Genomic DNA, 18,407 nt, shown 5'->3' with positions numbered 1-18,407 from the left:
GAGCTGAGTAAGCCTACTTGTCGGATTGAAAACTAGTTGAATGTATTAAAGGGTTGGGCAAAGTCAATGGGTGATATACAGGGTGACTGCTAATTCGTGTTACACCCGAAAGGAGGTGAAAGTAGACCACATTTGCAGCAAAAAAATGGTAGGGTTTTTGATCTAATTTCCGCCCTACTAAGGACATCCCGCACTTTACCACGCTTTTTGTAAAGCGTTTGAACAAAACATGGAATGTTTTCATCAAAGATAACTTCTAAATTTATCCACCTTTCCATACGTACCGTTGGATTTGATAAACAGTTAAACAATGTTGAGATATTATTAAAAATCTAACACTGCTTCTTGCTTCTAAATTCGTCCTACGGGTTTCAATTCCGTCCAAACGCATTGAAATGCCATTAGATTTTCTTCGTCCTACGGATAAACGGAGGAAAAGGGGATGCGCTAGGAGCGCTTCTTTTGTTTTGAGAACAATGAGCGTAAATATGCATACAACGCGCTCTAATAGGATTTATGTCGTAGCTAATGAACTAACGCATCGGAACAAACGTATTATTGTTTTGTGCATGGTGAAATCATTGATATTATTGATGATTTCTGCTCGATAGAACGGAAATGGGCGATTACGACGAAGTAGCGCTCTTCCCTATGGCAAGGTAAGTTGAAAAATCATTCCTTACCGATTTATTGATCTTTTTATTTTATATTGCAGCACTACCACTCGTTCACTCGCGAATAACAAAGCCCTTCAGGTAGTAAGCATTGCTACTATGATCAATCTTTGTTTACTAACCACTCTATTCAATTAATCATTTTGTTCGACCATTTTCCACAGAGATGGCACTGTTCCGCTGGTAGGAAGTGGTAAAAATCCCCATATAGAAATTGAGAGAAGTGGGAATAATTCGCTTTCGGTGCATATTCAGGTCAAAAAAAGTGAACGACAACCTAAAGAAATTAATCAGGGACTTTGTCGTTTAGTTTTTTCCCGGAAATTATTGTTAAGCAAGCTACAATTAAATAAAAATACCTGCTTTACTACCAGTCCCCAGAGAGCCAAAAAAAATTCAAATTTGAGAGAGAAATTCTCTCTTACGAGCTCAATCTCTCAACATGCCATGTATTTTGTTGACACTCGATTTGTGATTTCCCTTTCACAGATTACAAAATAGAGTACCTGACACTATAAAACATGTCTGGTACCTCTATATATGCATTTGCTTTAACATTTGAAGTCCCTCCTTTTTTACATATTCTGCGCAAAAGATACTTTATGCCCCGCCCCATACATAAAATTCGGCGGGAAATTCTGTGAGGGGTGAGCTATTTTATGTGCAGAATGTGTAAAAAAAGGAGGGACTTCGAATAATAATCTAAATGCATATATAGAGGTACCAGACATATTTTGCACTGCAGTGTCCTCTGTGAACAACTATAGGAAAACAGATTGTGTCTAGTTTCTGATAGATGTCACCGTAAACAACAGCTGTGACATCTGATGGAACAGAAATGCAGAAGCTTGACAAAATGATCAATTGGCGAAACAGGCTTTCTTTCGGATGGATTTGATCAGATTCTAACCGTTTAATGCTACATTTTAATGTAATAGAAACAGAAATTTGAGAACGTCAGTGGAGGTCGGTCGGCCAGGACATCACAGCAGAGACAGACCTAGTCGGCCCAAATGCCCCTAATTTGAGCCCATACATAAATTCAGCAATCGATTAAATTTTCAATTGCGACCAAAAATATCCATTAAAGGGTGTCCACGATGAAATTGCCACACACAAAATTGATTCGCAAAATTCGAGTTTTCATCCGATTGCCATCAAATTTTCAGGGATTGAGAAATAACTATTAAACTTCATTTTACCATTTTACTCGTATTTTATTTACAGTCCATACGCAAATGCCCGCACCTTGGCCTTAACCCCGGCCATAAGATTCTGCACAACCTGTGAATCAACCGTTTTTTGCATGTAAACCCATACTTTCTTCAGTTCCTCGACTGTCTTCACTACCTTAGGTCGTTTAAGAAGGTGCTGCTTCATAATCGCCCAGTACTTCTCGATGGGGCGGAGCTCCGGAGTGTTGGGAGGGTTGAACATTTTCGGCACGAAATTGACCTTATTGTCCGCATACCACTTCAGCACGTCCTTGGAGTAGTGGCATGAGGCCAAATCCGGCCAGAAGATTTTTGGGACGTTGTGGGCCTTCAGGAGAGGAAGCAGCCGCTTCTGGAGGCACTCTTTTATGTACACCTGTCCGTTCATCGTGTCCTGGGTCACGAAAGGTGCACTCCGCTTCCCGCACGTGCAGATGGCTTGCCAAACCAGGAATTTCTTCGCAAATTTGGACATCTTCTGAGTGCGGACATGCTCCGGAACGCTGAACTTATCCTTGGCCGTGAAAAACAGGTTGCCGGGGATCTGTTTGAAGTCGGCCTTCACATATGTTTCGTCGTCCATGATGCAGCATTCAACTTTCGTCAGCATGTTGAGGTACAACTTCCTGGCACGGGTTTTGGCGGACTTGTTCTGCTTCTCGTCGCGATTAGGGGCCTTTTGTACCTTGAACGTTCGAAGCACAGCCTTAGTTTTGGCCTTCTGGACAAAACTTCGGCTTAGGTGCAGCTTCTTAGCCACATCCCTAACGGAGGCGTTCGGATTTCGGTTGAAGGCCCCAACTACGCGGTTGTGATTTTTGGTGTTGTACGGAATACTTTTTCCTTCACTTCTGGGCTTCCGATCGGTGGTCAACCGTTCCTCGAACCGCTTAATCACTCGCGACACCGTGGAATTCGCGATTCCCAACGTTTTAGCGATGGAACGATGCGAGAGATCCTTGTTCTCGTGATGAATGCGCAAGATTTTATCACGCACTAGCTGTTCTTTCGACTCCATTTCCGCGAGTTTTGAACACAGGACTTTAAAACTGTAAAAATGTAAATAATGCACTATGAACTAAATCCACCCAAATTTTCATTAAATTCTACCCAACGGTTAAAAAGTTAGAGCAATTTCATAGTGTGGCAATTTCATCGTGGACACCCTTTAGTACTGTCCCAATGACGCGTTCATCTAGATAAAATTGATAAATTGCAAATTTTTAGCGATGGGCCCAATCTTCGATAGGTCAACATTAGAGCCATTTCCCCTATACACTAAGATAAAAAAAAATAATTTTTTTCTGTCTTGTTAAAATCGATGAACATTATAGATGACATCATTTAAAGAAACTTTGTTGAACACGACAATTTTCTATCTCTCAACTGGACGAAGTTATAGGGTGAAAATGGAGTACAAACGGTACTGATGAATTTACGTTACGGTCGACCAGCAGATGGAAATGATGAGAAAATGATAATGACGTTTTGCTACCTGTCAAATCGCATGGAATATTTTTTAGTACATCATCACTTTTGTGGTTTTGTATTTCAAACCTAGGTGTCGCATGCCCTGGTGCAGTTTCGCGTAGATTCATCAATAACTTTGCAACGCTTTCTTCAAAGGGGTGTATCTTGCAGCTAATCTCAACGTTATTTTGTTTAAAGTCTTATACCCTACTAAGTGGATAGCAGCACACATGTGCAAAATCAGTCAGTAACCAGCTCTAAATTTACCACGCCTCAGTTCTGGGCCAACCTTCCTTCCCTTAAACGGGCCACGTGGTACGAGATGGTTTTATCACAGGTGGGCAGGAGCTCACGGTCTCCCAGTGTTGATGAGTTCTTTGCCGTTAATGTTCACGAAAAGTTCACAATTTTGCCATACAGAAATTCATAACAAAAAAATTTGTGGTCGGATTTGGACAGTTTTTGACCTGTATCATACGACTGGAAGGTGTATGCTGGTCGCAAATGCCGTGCCGAACTGATTTCCTACGCAATTAATCAACCTTTGATGTGAATTTCGCTAATTAACACGAGGAGTATTTCTTATAGCAAAACTTGCCATAAGAAAATGGGCATAGTTCATTTTAGTAAACAAACTAACACTTCTTCCTTGTGTGTCACATTTGTTGAAGCTCCTAGCACGTCGCATATGATGTAAATACCGAAGAGTTTTGTAACCACACTAATACAACACTCTTGCAATCATTTACAGGGTGTTCAATAAGCTCGAATACACTGTAAAATGTGTTTAAAAAAATTAAAATACAAGATTTTCTTTTCTGAGTCAATTTTGATTAAAGCAATGTTTATTAAGAACCTTTACGACATATTAGCTGGGAGCACCCCCCCCCCCCCCCTTTGTGATGTATGACGAGCTTGAGACGTTTCTCAAAAGAATCGCACGCGGGGCACGCACCTGATCCATCGGCATCTCAGCCCATATCTGCTTGGCCAGCATGCCAGGGGATTTAGGTCCAGGGAGCTGGAAGGCCACAAAGTCTTATAGAAAAAATAAGTCAAGTTCTCCCGACACCACGCTTGGACGATATTGCGCCGTCCTGTTGCAAGACAAAGAGCTTCCCATCAGAAAACACCAACTCCTGACCTGCGTGCAGCGAAAGTATCAGTTTGGCTCTATTCAGCCTCTTCTTCGTTGTACACACCAAATTTAAATCGCTGAAAATCAGCAAAATTTTGTTGATTTTAGACTTGATGAAAGATCAGCAAACTTTCCCAGCAAAATATTTCTGCTGAATTTTCCAGCAATTCCAACTTCTGTCAAACTTAAAATATTTGACTGAAAATCAGCAAATATGTCAGAAATATTTCTTTACTGATTTTCAGCAATAAACAATTTTGACATTTGGCAGCATTTTGCTGATTAAACTATTAAACTCAGTAAATCGAAATTGTTTTCACTAGGGACTTCTAGCTTCTGTAAAAGATCGTTTGTACCAATAATAAAGACAAAATCGCCAGGCTCTTTTCCATGTATAATTTATTAAATATAATCAGTGTCCGAGCCAGTGTCCTTACCTACATAATTTGCAGTTTTTTTCGCCTCCTGCGGTGTGGAAGGATTTGCACAAATGCAAAATACTTGCGACTGTGATGCTATCAGTTTGACAGCTCTTAACTGGGTGTCCAGCAATCGTTTATGTTGGCTGAATTTCTCGGTAAAAATATCGTTTGCTGTTTTTCAGTAAAGTATGTGATTGCTGATCATGATCCAGCAATTTGTTTTACTGATATTGAAAACTTAAATTTGGTGTGTAGCCTCCGTTAACGCGTGAACCTTGCGTTTCTTGTGCGCCTTGTATCCCAGGTCCTTCGTCATGATGGTGTGGGCAGTCCCGATCGACACATCCAGGTCAGCAGCGGTCTTCCGGATCGAGCGGTTCATTTTTTGACGAACCCGCTCCCTCACCACCTTGATGGCTGCTGGCGTCTTCGTCGAACGCGGCCACCAGGATCTGGTACCGACGGATGGTGGTATGATGAAAATCTGTTTTTTTTTTTTTTTTTTTTAGTTTAAATGATCTTTATTTCAGTTTAACTTGGACGATTACCATATAAATTTTTTACTAAGTGATTTAATTGCTTTCTTCATCTTTAGGTATGGGCAAAATTCAAAATTTGTTTTACAGAATTAGTCCTAGACTTAGTACACGGTCGACCACCTTGGTGGGATTGGTTTGTTTTGTTTTTAGAATTTGAAGAGAAACTACTTAATACTACTATTTACAGCTTAAAACTAACCTACTCTACTATATACACTTAACCTACTATGTACAAATTGCTTATTAAAGCATGTTCAGAAAGATTGCATTTTTGAATAAATTTGGTTGTCATATCATCAATTTTGGAATCTACTTTGGGAATTTCTGCCTCTTGATGGAGGTCTGCTATTCTTGTGTCGAATGGACGATCTAGGATCATCCTCAACACTCTATTCTGTGCAACCTGGATTTTGTTCCTGTGGGTCTGAGCGCACGATTCCCACACCGGGGCGGCATAGAAGATCGCGGGGGCTATGATCTGTTTGTAAACAGCCAGTTTATTTTGCCTTGAGAGGCGGGATCTGCGGCAAATGAGCGGATACAAACACCTAACCAAGGCGGAGCACTTAACTAGGGTTTTCTCTATGTGCGAGCGGAACAGGAGCTTCTCATCGAACAACATCCCGAGATAAGTAACATCAGTGGACCACTCGACCCTTGTACCATCCATTATTACGGTACAGGAGGGAGACGGTTTAAGTTTTGGTGATTGTCTGTGAAGGAACATGATCGCTTGGGTTTTCGAGGCGTTGATTTTGATTTTCCACGTGGTGGCATAATCAGTAAAGGTGTCAAGGCATCGTTGGAGCTTGTTCGTAATTTCACGAGGCATCCTACCCTTGACGGCTATCGCGGTGTCATCTGCGAACAGAAAGAACACGCAACCGTCTCCTAGAGGAGGGATGTCCGACGTGTAGATGCTGTAAAGCAGTGGTCCCAGCAGACTCCCTTGCGGAACACCTGCTGGGATCGGAAATTGTCCCGAAAGAGAACTATTCAACGACACCCTGAACGACCTTTGCTGGAGATAGTTACGGGTGATTTTCACAAGGTATGGTGGAAAGTTGGAGTTACAAAGCTTGTATATAAGTCCGTCGTGCCAGACATTGTCAAACGCCTTTTCGACGTCTAACAAGGCCATGGCTGTGGACTTGGATGCAGCTTTGTTACTTCGGATGTTATTCATCACCCGCACTAGCTGATGATTGGTGGAATGCCCCTTGCGGAACCCGAACTGTTCCGGAAGAAGAATGTCATGTTCCTCCACAAACTTGTTTAGTCGGCTGAGGATCAATTTTTCGAACAGCTTGCTCAGCGCTGAGAGCAGGCTAATCGGTCTGTAGCTGTGATGAAAATCTGCTTCACCCCGTGGGATTTAAACCGCCGGAATATGTCGCCGGGTCTCTCACCTCTCTCAAGCAACTTTAATACGACGTCACGGTACTCCTTTATCGTGCGCGGTAAACAAACAACAAATCTAGACCAACAATTGAAATAGGCGGAACAACCAAACGTAAACAATGGCTTTAAACGCAAATTCAAGAACAACATGTGAAAAGGGCATAAAAGCTTTTTGTTAACAAACCTTCTTATGCCCTTTTTTTCGCGACCCATGTGACACTAACGCAAACCATCAACATCACCGGGTAGGCGAAACTTTCCCGTTCCCGATGATGTTGTTAGTTTACGTGGGCGACCCTCGATTGGCGAGAAAAGGGTTTACAAAGATTTGTTTACAAAAAAAAGCTTGTATGCCCTTTTCACATGTTGCTCTTGAAATCCTCGAGAATCAAACCACTCTCACGCAAACTAACCGTGCCATTCAATAAAAAAAAGTTTGCTCTATTAGATGGTGGTGTTAGATTGCTTCGATGTGTTTTGATTATCGAGGAATTTGAGTTTAAAACCATTGTTTAGGTTTGGCTGTTCCGCCTATTTCAATTGTTGGTCTAGAAATAACAGCATGTTGACACCGTGCGCGTCGGTTAGCCAATCCAGAATCACTGGATATAGCGGCTTGCTTTCGTTTTTCTTCCACTTCGGAATCAGCCGAATCAGAACGGCCGCTTCTCGACGGAGACCGCGATCCAGAGTTTGATCGAGTTGATTTTTCAGGGTGGATTTGACCTATTAGGGATACAATTTCCTCTTTTAGTCTAGAAATGTTTATAATACTATTTGAGTAGTAACTTACCGGAGAATGTGACCTAGAGCAAGGTCCACTTCTGGACTTAGTGGGATTTCCTTTTTGCAGTCTGTTCGTCGGAGTTCCACTGATTTTGTAGTAGCTGAAACAGTGATTTCACAGACAAACAGACATATCACTCACAAATTGTTCATCGAACAAGCATTTAACGGTCAATTAAAAAGTGTCTCAGTTGGTAGTACTGCCACCTGTGGCGTGCATAATCATTTCCCTTGCGTTTGATGTTTACACACTACCGCCATCTGTTCAGCGTACTACCTACCACAGTGTACTCAACAGATGGCGGTAATGTTTTAGCGACGATGTTTTACAATGAGAAATATTCAATGTGTTATGTCTGTTTGTCTGTGGTGATTTGGTAATATCCCGGATGAATTACGCGTTGCACATCGTTGGAGCGACATGATGAAAAACAGACACACATACGAGCACACATACGAAGTTTTGTGATTGTTGATGATGTGTGCGGTGCACTAACCGCAATTCCCTAAATAATGTATGTTCTTGATCAGACTGTCCAACTGCGATTTCTCGTGGGGTTTCATAAGGAAGTGTTGGTTCGACGTGCCAATTTGCTTAAACAAATGATTTTTTTTTTAAGTAGAACAAACTGCATTTCTTTTGTTTTTTTTTTTTTCCTTTGTATACTAGGAACTTATTACACGCCTTTATTCAGATTTAGTATAGTTTTTAATGAAATTTTAATCGGATCAATGTATAAACATTGCTAAACCATAAAATGATTAAATTTTAATCTGTCTTTGTACAGTAATATTTTTGAGTGTAAGCCTTCTACACGGCTAATTCAGATTCCAGCACTAGTAGGGGAACTGGGGGGTAAAATGAACAGGTGGGGTAAAATGAACATGTAGTGGAATCACGGCAAAAATAGTTAAATTCAGAACCACATTATCAGCTACCCTATCCGAAGAGTATTTTAAGCTGTTTGAAACACCCTGTACTAATCAAGACCTGTCAAATAAGAATAAAAAAAAATAAAAACAAAAACACCGGCTCGATTCGAACTGTGAAAGTTATTTACGGTCGCAGAAAATAAGTTTTTTGAAAGTGAAAAATCAAAATCTAACCAAATATAGCCATCAGTTTCGTTAACTTGACGTATTCCTGCGGATTTATCGAAGATTGTAAGTCTTTTCATCAATAATTCGTTTAAAATTAGCACTCGAAAACAATTAATGCTCTGGGGGTAAAATGAACAGTTCATGATGGGGTAAAATGAACAGTGTATATAATCACGGATTATTTTCAGATGCCTCGGGTTTATAAAAGAAAAACGCAAAGGCAAACATGGACAAACACACAAATGGCAGGGCAAAACATGCCGTTGGATGCGGAATGTCTGTAAGAGCTGCATCTATCAAATACCAGATCCCAAGGATCACGCTCACCAGGCGGATAGCTTCACCGCAGAAGAAGAAACGCCTAGGATCGAAAACATCGGTGTTCTCTACTGAACAGGAAATGGAACTGGTACAACATTTACTTGATCTGGAGTCCCGATTCTATGGCATCACTATGAGAGATGTTAAAATGCTGGCATATGAGTTAGCTGAGCGGAACGGCTCACCTCATCCGTTCAGTCACAAACTAAAGATGGCAGGTAGAAACTGGCTAGAGGGGTTTCTTAAGCGGAATAAAACCCTTTCCTTTTGGAAACCTGAAGCTACATCTGCGGATCGAGCAAGACGTTTTAACAAAGTTTCCGTGGGTGCTTTTTACGACATTCTTGGTGACGCATTGGACAAGTTCCATGAACTCATATCATGTAGTCGTTGTTTTATTGCACACAGGAGCATTAAGAAAGATTTGAATACACGACACCACCGAAACGGAACATAAATTTGTCAGTGCTATTTTTATTCACTCTAGCAAAACGAGCATATCGGAAGAGCGGTTCTTACTTCATGCTAATTGAACGAGCTCAATTTTGAAGTCAGCCGTGGCCCAGTGGAATCGAGCGCAGACACCGAAAGCATCACACCTCAACAGTTCTGGATCGAATCCCAAATAAACTACAATAAAAAAAAGACACAACTGTGAAAGCTCCCTCTGCCTGATGTTTATTTTTCGATTTATTTTTAGAAATCGATTAAATATATGTGTCAAAAGAAGAAGTAAATTTCATAAATTTCACATAAACTTTACTTTGATTGATTTATGACACATATCGATTCAAAGCAGGAGACAACTCTATAGCCCTACGTTGCACAGTAGCTGAGCTTCTCAGGTCCAAGTTCACCGATTTCACCCACCGGTACACCGATGGTTCCCGATCCAACACGGGCGTTGGCATCGGAGTATCCGGAAGTGGCATACTCGTCAGCAACAGCCTACCACCGCAGTGCTCCGTTTACTCGGCAGAAGCGGCCGCGATCTTCCACGCGGCCACTTCACCAGCTAATCAACCAATTCTCATTTTAACAGATTCGTACAGCGCTATCCAGGAGCTCTGCTCGGCAACTCCCACCCACCCGTGGATTCAGGCTACTGTCAAGTACGCACCCAGTAATACCGTTTTTGCGTGGATACCCGGCCACTGCGGAATTCCCGGAAACGAGGCAGCCGACCAACTCGCTGGAACTGGACCGTCGGGTCCCAGATTCACCGACAAAGTTCCCCTCCAGGACGTCAAACGGTGGATTAAGGCCACCGTTCGGAAGGCATGGACCGACCAATGGGCCAGCACTCGAGGGCCTTTCATCCGGAAAATCAAGGGAACCACGGAGGCATGGACGGACCTCCGAAACCTACCAGACCAGAGGATACTCTCGAGGCTGAGAACTGGACACTGCCGTCTATATCTCAACTTCGGCGGAGGACCCTTCCGCAGGAGCTGCACTATCTGCCACCTTCCGGCAACCGTCGAACACCTACTGTGTGTCTGCCCGGAATTCCAGGACCTCCGGGAGACTTACGGGATTACCTCCAGCATCCGGAACCTGCTCGGAGAGGACTCGCCTGCTGCCGACGCCCTCCTGGTATTCCTGAGGGAGGCGAATTTGTATCATAAAATTTAGTCCGTTTTTGTAGTCAGTTGCTAGTTTCAGTTTTTTGTTTGTTTGTATTCTGCTAGCTGTCGGGACGGCACCGGACGGGATGAGCCTTTGGACCTCGTCACGGTGTCGTCTCGTTCAGGTCATCGTTCCATGTGTTTTAACTTGTTTTTTCGCGAAGAGCCAGGAAAGCTGTATTTTACAGTTTTCAGTAGCAGGAGGGACACCACATGGGATGAGTCTTTGACCCTCATGATGGTGGTCACCCTAGATAGTCATCAAGGTAAACGATCAAATTGTTATTCTAAAACTCTGTCAAACAACTCCGTAGGAGGTTCTCCTTCTGAGGCCTCACACATGACTAAAGAGATGAACTAGCCTCAGGCTAAAAATCTCTATAATAAAGGAAAAAAAAAAAAAAAAAAAAAAAACACATATATTATATTGTGTTGAAAAGTAAAGCTTATGCCTATAGGTTTCAAATCCATTTCAGTTATTTATTATAATTTGACCGATTTTTATTTATCATATGACGATCATATAAAAGTTACCAAATTATCAGCATTGTAAATGTATCAGATATTCATACAGAATTTACCTGACACATTTTCAATCATATCATTTTCAATGGATTATCTTATAGCGCAAATTTATTAGACTTCCACATAACAGGAATATGTCATATTGGTTCATTATACACTAGTCGTCAATATATTTAAAATTAAAACACATATTTTAACATTTTTTCTGTAATTCCATATTACTCGAACACAGTAGGCTGTGGAGTTTTGACGTCTTAAGAAGAGTTTTTTTTTTATCAAGATAAACAACTGTGCCTTAGTCACCAAGTCTTCAAAACGCAATTTCGATGCATTAAAAAAGTTATAGAAAAACAAACATGTTCCACTAAAATGATAAATCTCAAAAACACCCAAATAAACCTCTTTCAAATTTTGATATTTTGATTACCGAGTATTGCTAATTTTTTGCTGAAAATGTCAGGTAGCGATTGTTTGCACTTTGAGAGATAATAAAGTTCAAAAATAGCTAATTTTTAAAAATGACATTTTTAAAATTTAAAGCTCAAACCAGTATGTTTCTTCACAAATGCTATTTATTTAATGCACTTGCATAGGAGAAAAATATAACATTATATGATTGGTAGCAACAACAAAACCAAAACAGAAAGAAAAATCATATTTTCGACATTTTTCTTTAAATTCATATAACTTGGAACCAGTAGGCTGTGGAAATTTTACCGAAGCCACCAAGTTGCGGAAATGCTTCGTTTTGCAGTTATTAATTTTGCTCCGCTAGATTAAAATCCTGGCCCAGTGTACACTGGTATAAGCCATGATGCGTCTCCATTAAATATTCAAATCTGGTGCTTACATCTGATAGTCGAATTTTCCCAATATTCTACTAGGGCCTTGCATTGAGAATCCCTTTCTAGAACCACCCTACTAAACGAACCCGAACCGCCGAAGTCCTTTTCGCTTTCAGGATCACTCACAGCATCTCACAACGTATCATTTTTCCCACCTCACTGTACAGTCCTCAGTAACTTCTTGTTACACCCATACAAGCACGAACGCCGACAACGACAACGACGACGGCGGCCGGCATCGCAAACTTGGCAAAGCAGCCACACACCACCACCAACACTTGGATTGCCATCATCATCACCGTCGGGGTTTCCACCCGTTGGTTCCGTGTTTTCACTTTCACTTCGTTGTCGGCCACAGCCGGGTGCGAACGTGCTTTTCCGACCTTCTTCCGGTGGTGTTTCGTTCGAATTTTCCGCCAACTGCCGAATTTGGCGCGCCGCGCACTTGAACGTGTTTCGGAACATTTTGCGGTTTGAAAGTGAAAGTGAAACCGATCCTATGCTTTGTTGGAAATTGTGTGTCTGTTAATTGTGATGAATGTCATTGTTTCATTTGACTGTCTAGAGTGGGGTACTTAACCGAGGTTTTAGGCAAATAAATCAAATTCATTACGCACTTTGAAGTTTGGTTGATGTGTATGAAGGATCGTTCTACCCTCGTCTCCGTCTGATTGGGATGGAAATTGTCGCCCAAGTACTTACTTATGTGACAAATTGTGTCACCGAAAGGCATAGTGGAAGTAAAACAAAAAGAAGTTCTCCACAAGATATAGATCAAGTTTTGCCCATTGTCATTGGTATTATTTGCGTAATAAGTGAAGTGAGGCTGTGTGCTCCGCCGTGATTGCAAAACAAAAGGCGGATCTAAGGAAAGAATTTCTGAAGAGTTTTTTTGTGTGTGTGCGGTTCCGCTGTTTATGTACCCAGATTGTGGTAAACAATTTGCCAAACAAGAGGTCCCCGGTCGCCGTTCGTCATCGGTGGTATTTGCGGGGAGTTTTAATACTTTGGCGGACGAAAGGTAGAGAGGAATATTAGCCCGTGGAGGTGGGATTTAATCTGGAGTGCATTTGTTTTTCCGCACTGGAATATATGATCGACTTTGTTCGCGGCTTGTGGAAGAAAGCGTTTGGATTTTTTTTTTGCTGGAGATCAAACAGGTAGGTGAAGCAGGTATTATACACTTGTTGACATATATTTGCTGCAATGAAGATTGGAAAGTTGTTATTCGCTGCTTATGTTTTTTGTCACTATTTATGTCAGTCAATGGCATCCGTCTGTTTGTTGGTCATTCGGTTGGCGAATCATTTTGAACTGAAGAAATGGAAGAGCTGTGTAAAAGCTATTAAATTTTGCGATTCATAAAAATATGCTGGGATGTAGTCATAACATTTTTTTATGATTTACTTGACTTGACGAAGAAGTTGCAATTTTGCTACATATTGTCTTCAAAAGGGGATTGATATAAAAAAAATGCTACTCTAATGGCAGCGCTGAGATTTATCATTGTCATTGACAGACTTTCGCGCTATATTACCGAAATTGTTCGCCACACGAGTGATCAAAGCAGAATTTTAAATATCGCCGTGTATTTTCGAGATTTTGCAGCACTGCCTAATGGTGCTTAACAATGTTTGCAGCTTTATTCACATTGGCGTGATTTCTGCTGATATCTTAATCATCTACCCGAGTCATGTTTAATTTTAATTTTATTTGTTGTTAATCAAATGTAGACCGTTGCAACGCATTGTGTTACAATGATAATCACATTTCATGTCTTATTTCTAAAAAAAACAATTACAGGGTGTCGACTGCCTGTTAAATCAGAGAATGGGAATTCATTTTTGAACCTGGAAAATCAGGGAGTCTCTGAGAATTTCATTCAAATCACGGGAAATATTTCATAATCACGGAATCTTATTAATAAGTATGACTGACTTCACTAGCTTATAACAACTTAATTACTCGGTGTTGTTTTAGGATAGTTGTTTATTTCAAATTTTAAATAGTCTTGCAAACGTGGGTTGCTCAAAGTTTGATGTTGCATTTTTGTAAGATGAGCAAAAATTGCTCAAATAAAAGAGTTATTTTTATGGTTTTGAACTTAATATAAATTCAACTTCCACAGACACACTCCAGATTTAATAAAAATCAATTACCCTAGACGTTGTTATTTGTTGTAAAATATAACCTCCAAATGGGTATGTGCGTCTTTTCATAGACGTTACACCAAATTTCGACCTTCGAGTAGATTGGTGCGTTTGCTCGATCCTGATGTGTCCAAAAAAACTCAATCCTTTGAGTACATATTGGAGCGTCTTTGAGTAAACGCACCACAAAGTAAAAAATATGTGTCTAACATTTTGCGATACGGAACAAAACTACAATTTTTACGAAATTCTGAGAACCACTATGTCGCACAGTGGTGCCAAGGGTATCAAAACACGCGCTTTTTATTTACGCCGAAATGTTTTTTTTTTAACTCTATTTGTTCCAAATTCAAAATAAATTACATTTCATTTTAACCTAGGTGCTCCAGTTACTGCAGTAACGTACCAGCCTTAATTGTTATGATATATATCTAAGTGTTTTTACATTGTTCTTGTCTTGGCAATTCAGTATTTTAAACAGGTTTTTTAAACCTGCATGTCAGTATAACAATTGATATCTTAAAACTAAAAACTAAAACTAAATCTTATCTAAGTATAAAGGGAATTAATCGTTGCAATTGAGGATTGCAACGATTTTTGCCTGGAATTATTAATTATTTTGTTGGACATTTGTTCTAAAGTCTCAACGTTCGAAATTCTATGTACCTCGGTAGTACTGTACTAGGGAGGTAACTTCAAAATCATTTTCAGAACTTTGTTCTGAATCCTTTGAAGTGCTTTTTTCCTGGTAGTGCAGCAACTAGACCATATTGGCACAGCGTAAAGCATGGCCGGTCTAAAAACTTGTTTAAATATTAGAAGTTTATTCGTCAGGCAAAGTTTGGATTTCCTGTTTATAAGAGGATACAAACATTTAATATATTTGTTACATTTGGCTTGAATGCCCTCAATGTGATCTTTAAAAGTTAATTTTTGGTCAAGAACTAATCCAAAATATTTCACTTGGTTTGACCAGTAAATTGGAACTCCATTCATAGTGACTATGTGACTACTACTAGGTTTCAAAAACGAAGCTCTAGGCTTATGTGGAAATTTTATAAGTTGAGTTTTGGATTCGTTGGGAGAAATCTTCCATTTTTGTTAATGAAAAGAGAAAATATATAAACTTTTCTGCACTCTGCTGCAAATAACACGAAGACTTCTTCCTTTAGCGGAAATGCCTGCGTCATCAGCGAACAAAGATTTGTGGCAATCCTGATGCAAATCAGGGAGGTCCGAAGTGAAAATGTTATACAATATAGGCCCAAGAATGCTACCCTGAGGAACTCCTGCTCTAACAGGTAGTCGATTAGATTTGGAATTTTGATAATTTACCTGCAGAGTTCTGTCAGTTAAATAATTTTGAACTAATTTCATAATATAAAGTGGAAAATTAAACTTTTTCAATTTAGCAATCAAACCTTCATGCCAAACACTGTCGAATGCTTTTTCTATGTCTAGAAGAGCAACTCCAGTTGAGTGGCCTTCAGATTTGTTTGAACGAATTAAATTGGTAACTCTTAAGAGTTGATGAGTAGTTGAATGCCCATGGCGAAATCCAAACTGCTCATCTTCAAAAATTGAGTTCGTATTGATGTGAAGCATCATTCTATTTAAAATCATCTTTTCAAAAAGTTTACTTTTTGAAGAAAGCAAACTTATTCGACGGTAGCTAGAAGCTTCAGCTGGATTTTTATCCGGCTTCAAAATTGGAACAACTTTTGCATTTTTCCATTTATTAGGAAAGTATGCCAAATGGAAACATCTGTTAAATAATTTTACCAAGAAAGACAAGGTACTCTCTGGGAGTTTTTTGATGAGGATATAGAAAATCCCATCATCACCTGGAGCTTTCATATTTTGAAACTTTTTAGTTATAGACCTTACTTCGTCCAAATCAGTCCCCCAGGAATAATCAAAAATATTTTCCCGAGAGAAAATATTCAGAAAATCCCGAGCAACCTGATTCTCAATAGGACTAGTAAGACCCAAACTGAAATTATGGGAACTCTCGAATTGCTTAGCAAGTTTCTGAGCTTTTTCCAAATTTGTGATCAAAATTTTACCACCTTCTTTAAGCGCTAGGCTTTTGAGGTTTTTTCAAAAATTTTGTGAGCTTCCAAAAGGGTTTGGAACTCGGGTCTAATTTAGAAATATTATTTTCAAAAGTTTTCTTCGTCAGGGCAGAGAATCGCTTTTTAATTTGTTTTTGCAAATCCCGCCAGATAACTTTCATGGCAGGATCGCGTGTTCTTTGAAATTGTCTCCTACGGACATTTTTAAGACGGATCAAGAGCTGAAGATCATCGTCTTTTATAATTGAATCGAATTTAACCTCGCATTTTGGTATTGAGGCAGCTCTTGCTTCAACTATAGAAGTAGTCAGAGATTCAAGAGCATAATTAATTTCATCTTTGGTTTGCAAGGAATGTTTAGATCGAAGTTATATTCCATAAATGTTCGATACTGCTCCCAATCAGCTCTATGATAATTGAAAGTAGAGCTGTTGGGATTAGAAATTATTTCTTGGGATATTTCAAAAGTTACCGCCACCACAGGGTCCATCAAGACGATCATTTCTATAAATCAAGTAATTTGCGTCCTTCTTAACCTTATGGTCAGGTTTAATGAACGTTTCAGTTATAACGGCAATATGCACGTTATGAACTCTCAAAAAGTTAAATAGCTCGTCTTCATTATCTTTAAGAGATCGAGCATTCCAATTAACAATATTTAATGCTTTAAAATCCATTACTGAATTTTAATGTCATGACAATATTATTTGCAAATTTTACTCCAGTTTGAATAGCATCAAACATGGAGTTAGATTTAAGCATATCAGAAATCATGTCAATTAATGATTTCTGTAAAAATTCCTTTTTAGGGGCAGTAATGCTTCCTAAGTCAAAATTGTCAAAATTTCCGTTAGAATTACTTTGGTTAGTATTTTGATTTCTACCCGCTGCAATAGCAGCATAGGTAGCTCCATTAATCGCTCAACATTGTTAGCAGCGAGGGGAGTAGGTACAGATGAAAAATTTGAAGCAGGGGTGATATTTGTACCTACGGGTTCGAATGTAGAATTTGTTCCTCGCTGACCGTTGTTAACAGCAGAGGAATTTGTACTTGGCCGGAAACGTGGAGCGTTTCGTACCTGTCGGTTAGAACGAGATTGTAGGATCGCTTTGCGAGTCTTACATTCCCAAAAATTGGATTTGTGGTTTTCACCACAATTTGAACATTTAAATTTCTTAGAATCTTCCTTCACAGGACAGTCGTCCTTTGTGTGAGAGGAATCACCACAATTCATGCATTTAGCTGGCATGTAGCAATTTTTAGTTCCGTGACCCCATCCCTGGCACTTACGGCACTGAGTGAGGTTTTGGAAATTTCCTCCAGTCTTCCTGAAGTGTTCCCACTTCACTCGGACATGGAGCAAAAGGCTAGCTTTTTTCTAAGGCCTTAAGGTTGTTTAGTTCACTAGACTTGAAGTGAACTAAAAAAAATCATTAGAAATCCCGTTGCGCGAATCGCCAGGACGGGATTTTCATTTTGATTACTTGGAGTGGCACAACTCCAAGTAATTTTGCCAGTTCATCTTTGATCTGATCCAGGGATTCACCACTGGGCAGTCCTTTCATGAAAACCTTGAACACACGTTCAGTTTTGGTGTCGTAAGTAAAAAAATTGTGATGCTTCTTAGTAAGATACTTGAGAAGACATTTAAATCCGTCCAAGTTTTCAGCCAATACACGGCATTCACCCCGACGTCCAATTTGTAGAGAAAACTTAACTTTCACGAAGCTCAAAAGTTCCATGCGAAGAGCATGGTAATCGGGAGTTGTTATCACAATAGGGGGAATCTTTTCCTTCTTGGCAAGCCGGGAAAGTTTACTAGAATTTTTCTTGGATGATGGATCATTCTCATCATCCGTGAGCAAATCAAATTGATTACTCAAATTAATTTCTTCAGAAGGGGGGTCAAGAGTTTGCCCCTTTCTTTTGCGTTTAGGCGCCATGGCGGCAGTAAATTTTTATCCAAATCGACTTCCAAGCAGATTACTATAAGAATCTGAAGGATCGAAGAGGAATTTTCCAAATCGATATCCAAGAAGGATTACCTCGGGTAGGGTCCAAACAAGGATCGAAGAGGAATAAAGTTGAACAAGGTAGAAATTTTACAGGTTGAGCAC

The 18,407-nt window shown here is 39.9% G+C and overlaps 2 protein-coding genes across 4 annotated transcripts in view; both read left to right on the top strand.

Annotated features, from left to right (window-relative positions):
* The first annotated feature begins 618 nt into the window (after nucleotides 1-618).
* LOC135708812 (uncharacterized) lies at nucleotides 619-10,701 on the top strand. Its single transcript, XM_065230963.1, has 2 exons — nucleotides 619-659; nucleotides 9,912-10,701. Exons 1-2 carry the CDS (start codon nucleotides 619-621, stop codon nucleotides 10,699-10,701), a joined length of 831 nt encoding a protein of 276 aa, XP_065087035.1.
* A 1,676-nt stretch (nucleotides 10,702-12,377) lies between these two features.
* LOC135708797 (neuropeptide SIFamide receptor-like) overlaps nucleotides 12,378-18,407 on the top strand; it is a 147,716-nt gene continuing 141,686 nt past the window's right edge. Inside the window, exon 1 of one of the 3 annotated variants that reach the window (XM_065230946.1) lies at nucleotides 12,378-13,224. The gene's annotated coding sequence lies outside the window, so the exon portion shown is untranslated. Of the gene's footprint in view, nucleotides 13,238-18,407 lie in introns of all 3 variants that reach the window. The other 2 variants (XM_065230947.1, XM_065230948.1) reach the window with 2 other exon arrangements.

Source organism: Ochlerotatus camptorhynchus, unplaced genomic scaffold (genome assembly GCF_037179485.1).
Source record: "Ochlerotatus camptorhynchus isolate MF236.1 unplaced genomic scaffold, CSIRO-AGI_Acam_v1.1 ptg000335l, whole genome shotgun sequence".
Classification (NCBI taxonomy): Eukaryota; Metazoa; Arthropoda; class Insecta; order Diptera; family Culicidae; genus Ochlerotatus; species Ochlerotatus camptorhynchus.
The sequence above is the reverse complement of the archived record's forward strand: the minus strand, read 5'-3'. Positions and strand labels throughout refer to the sequence as shown.

What these genes read in the sequence shown, in the direction of transcription:
- LOC135708812 (XM_065230963.1), top strand. Translation starts at nt 619, where the DNA reads ATGGGCGATTACGACGAAGTAGCGCTCTTCCCTATGGCAAG. An exon ending in GCGCTCTTCCCTATGGCAAG is followed by an intron (nt 660 to 9,911) that starts GTAAGTTGAAAA and finishes TGAGCTTCTCAG; the next exon opens with GTCCAAGTTCACCGATTTCA.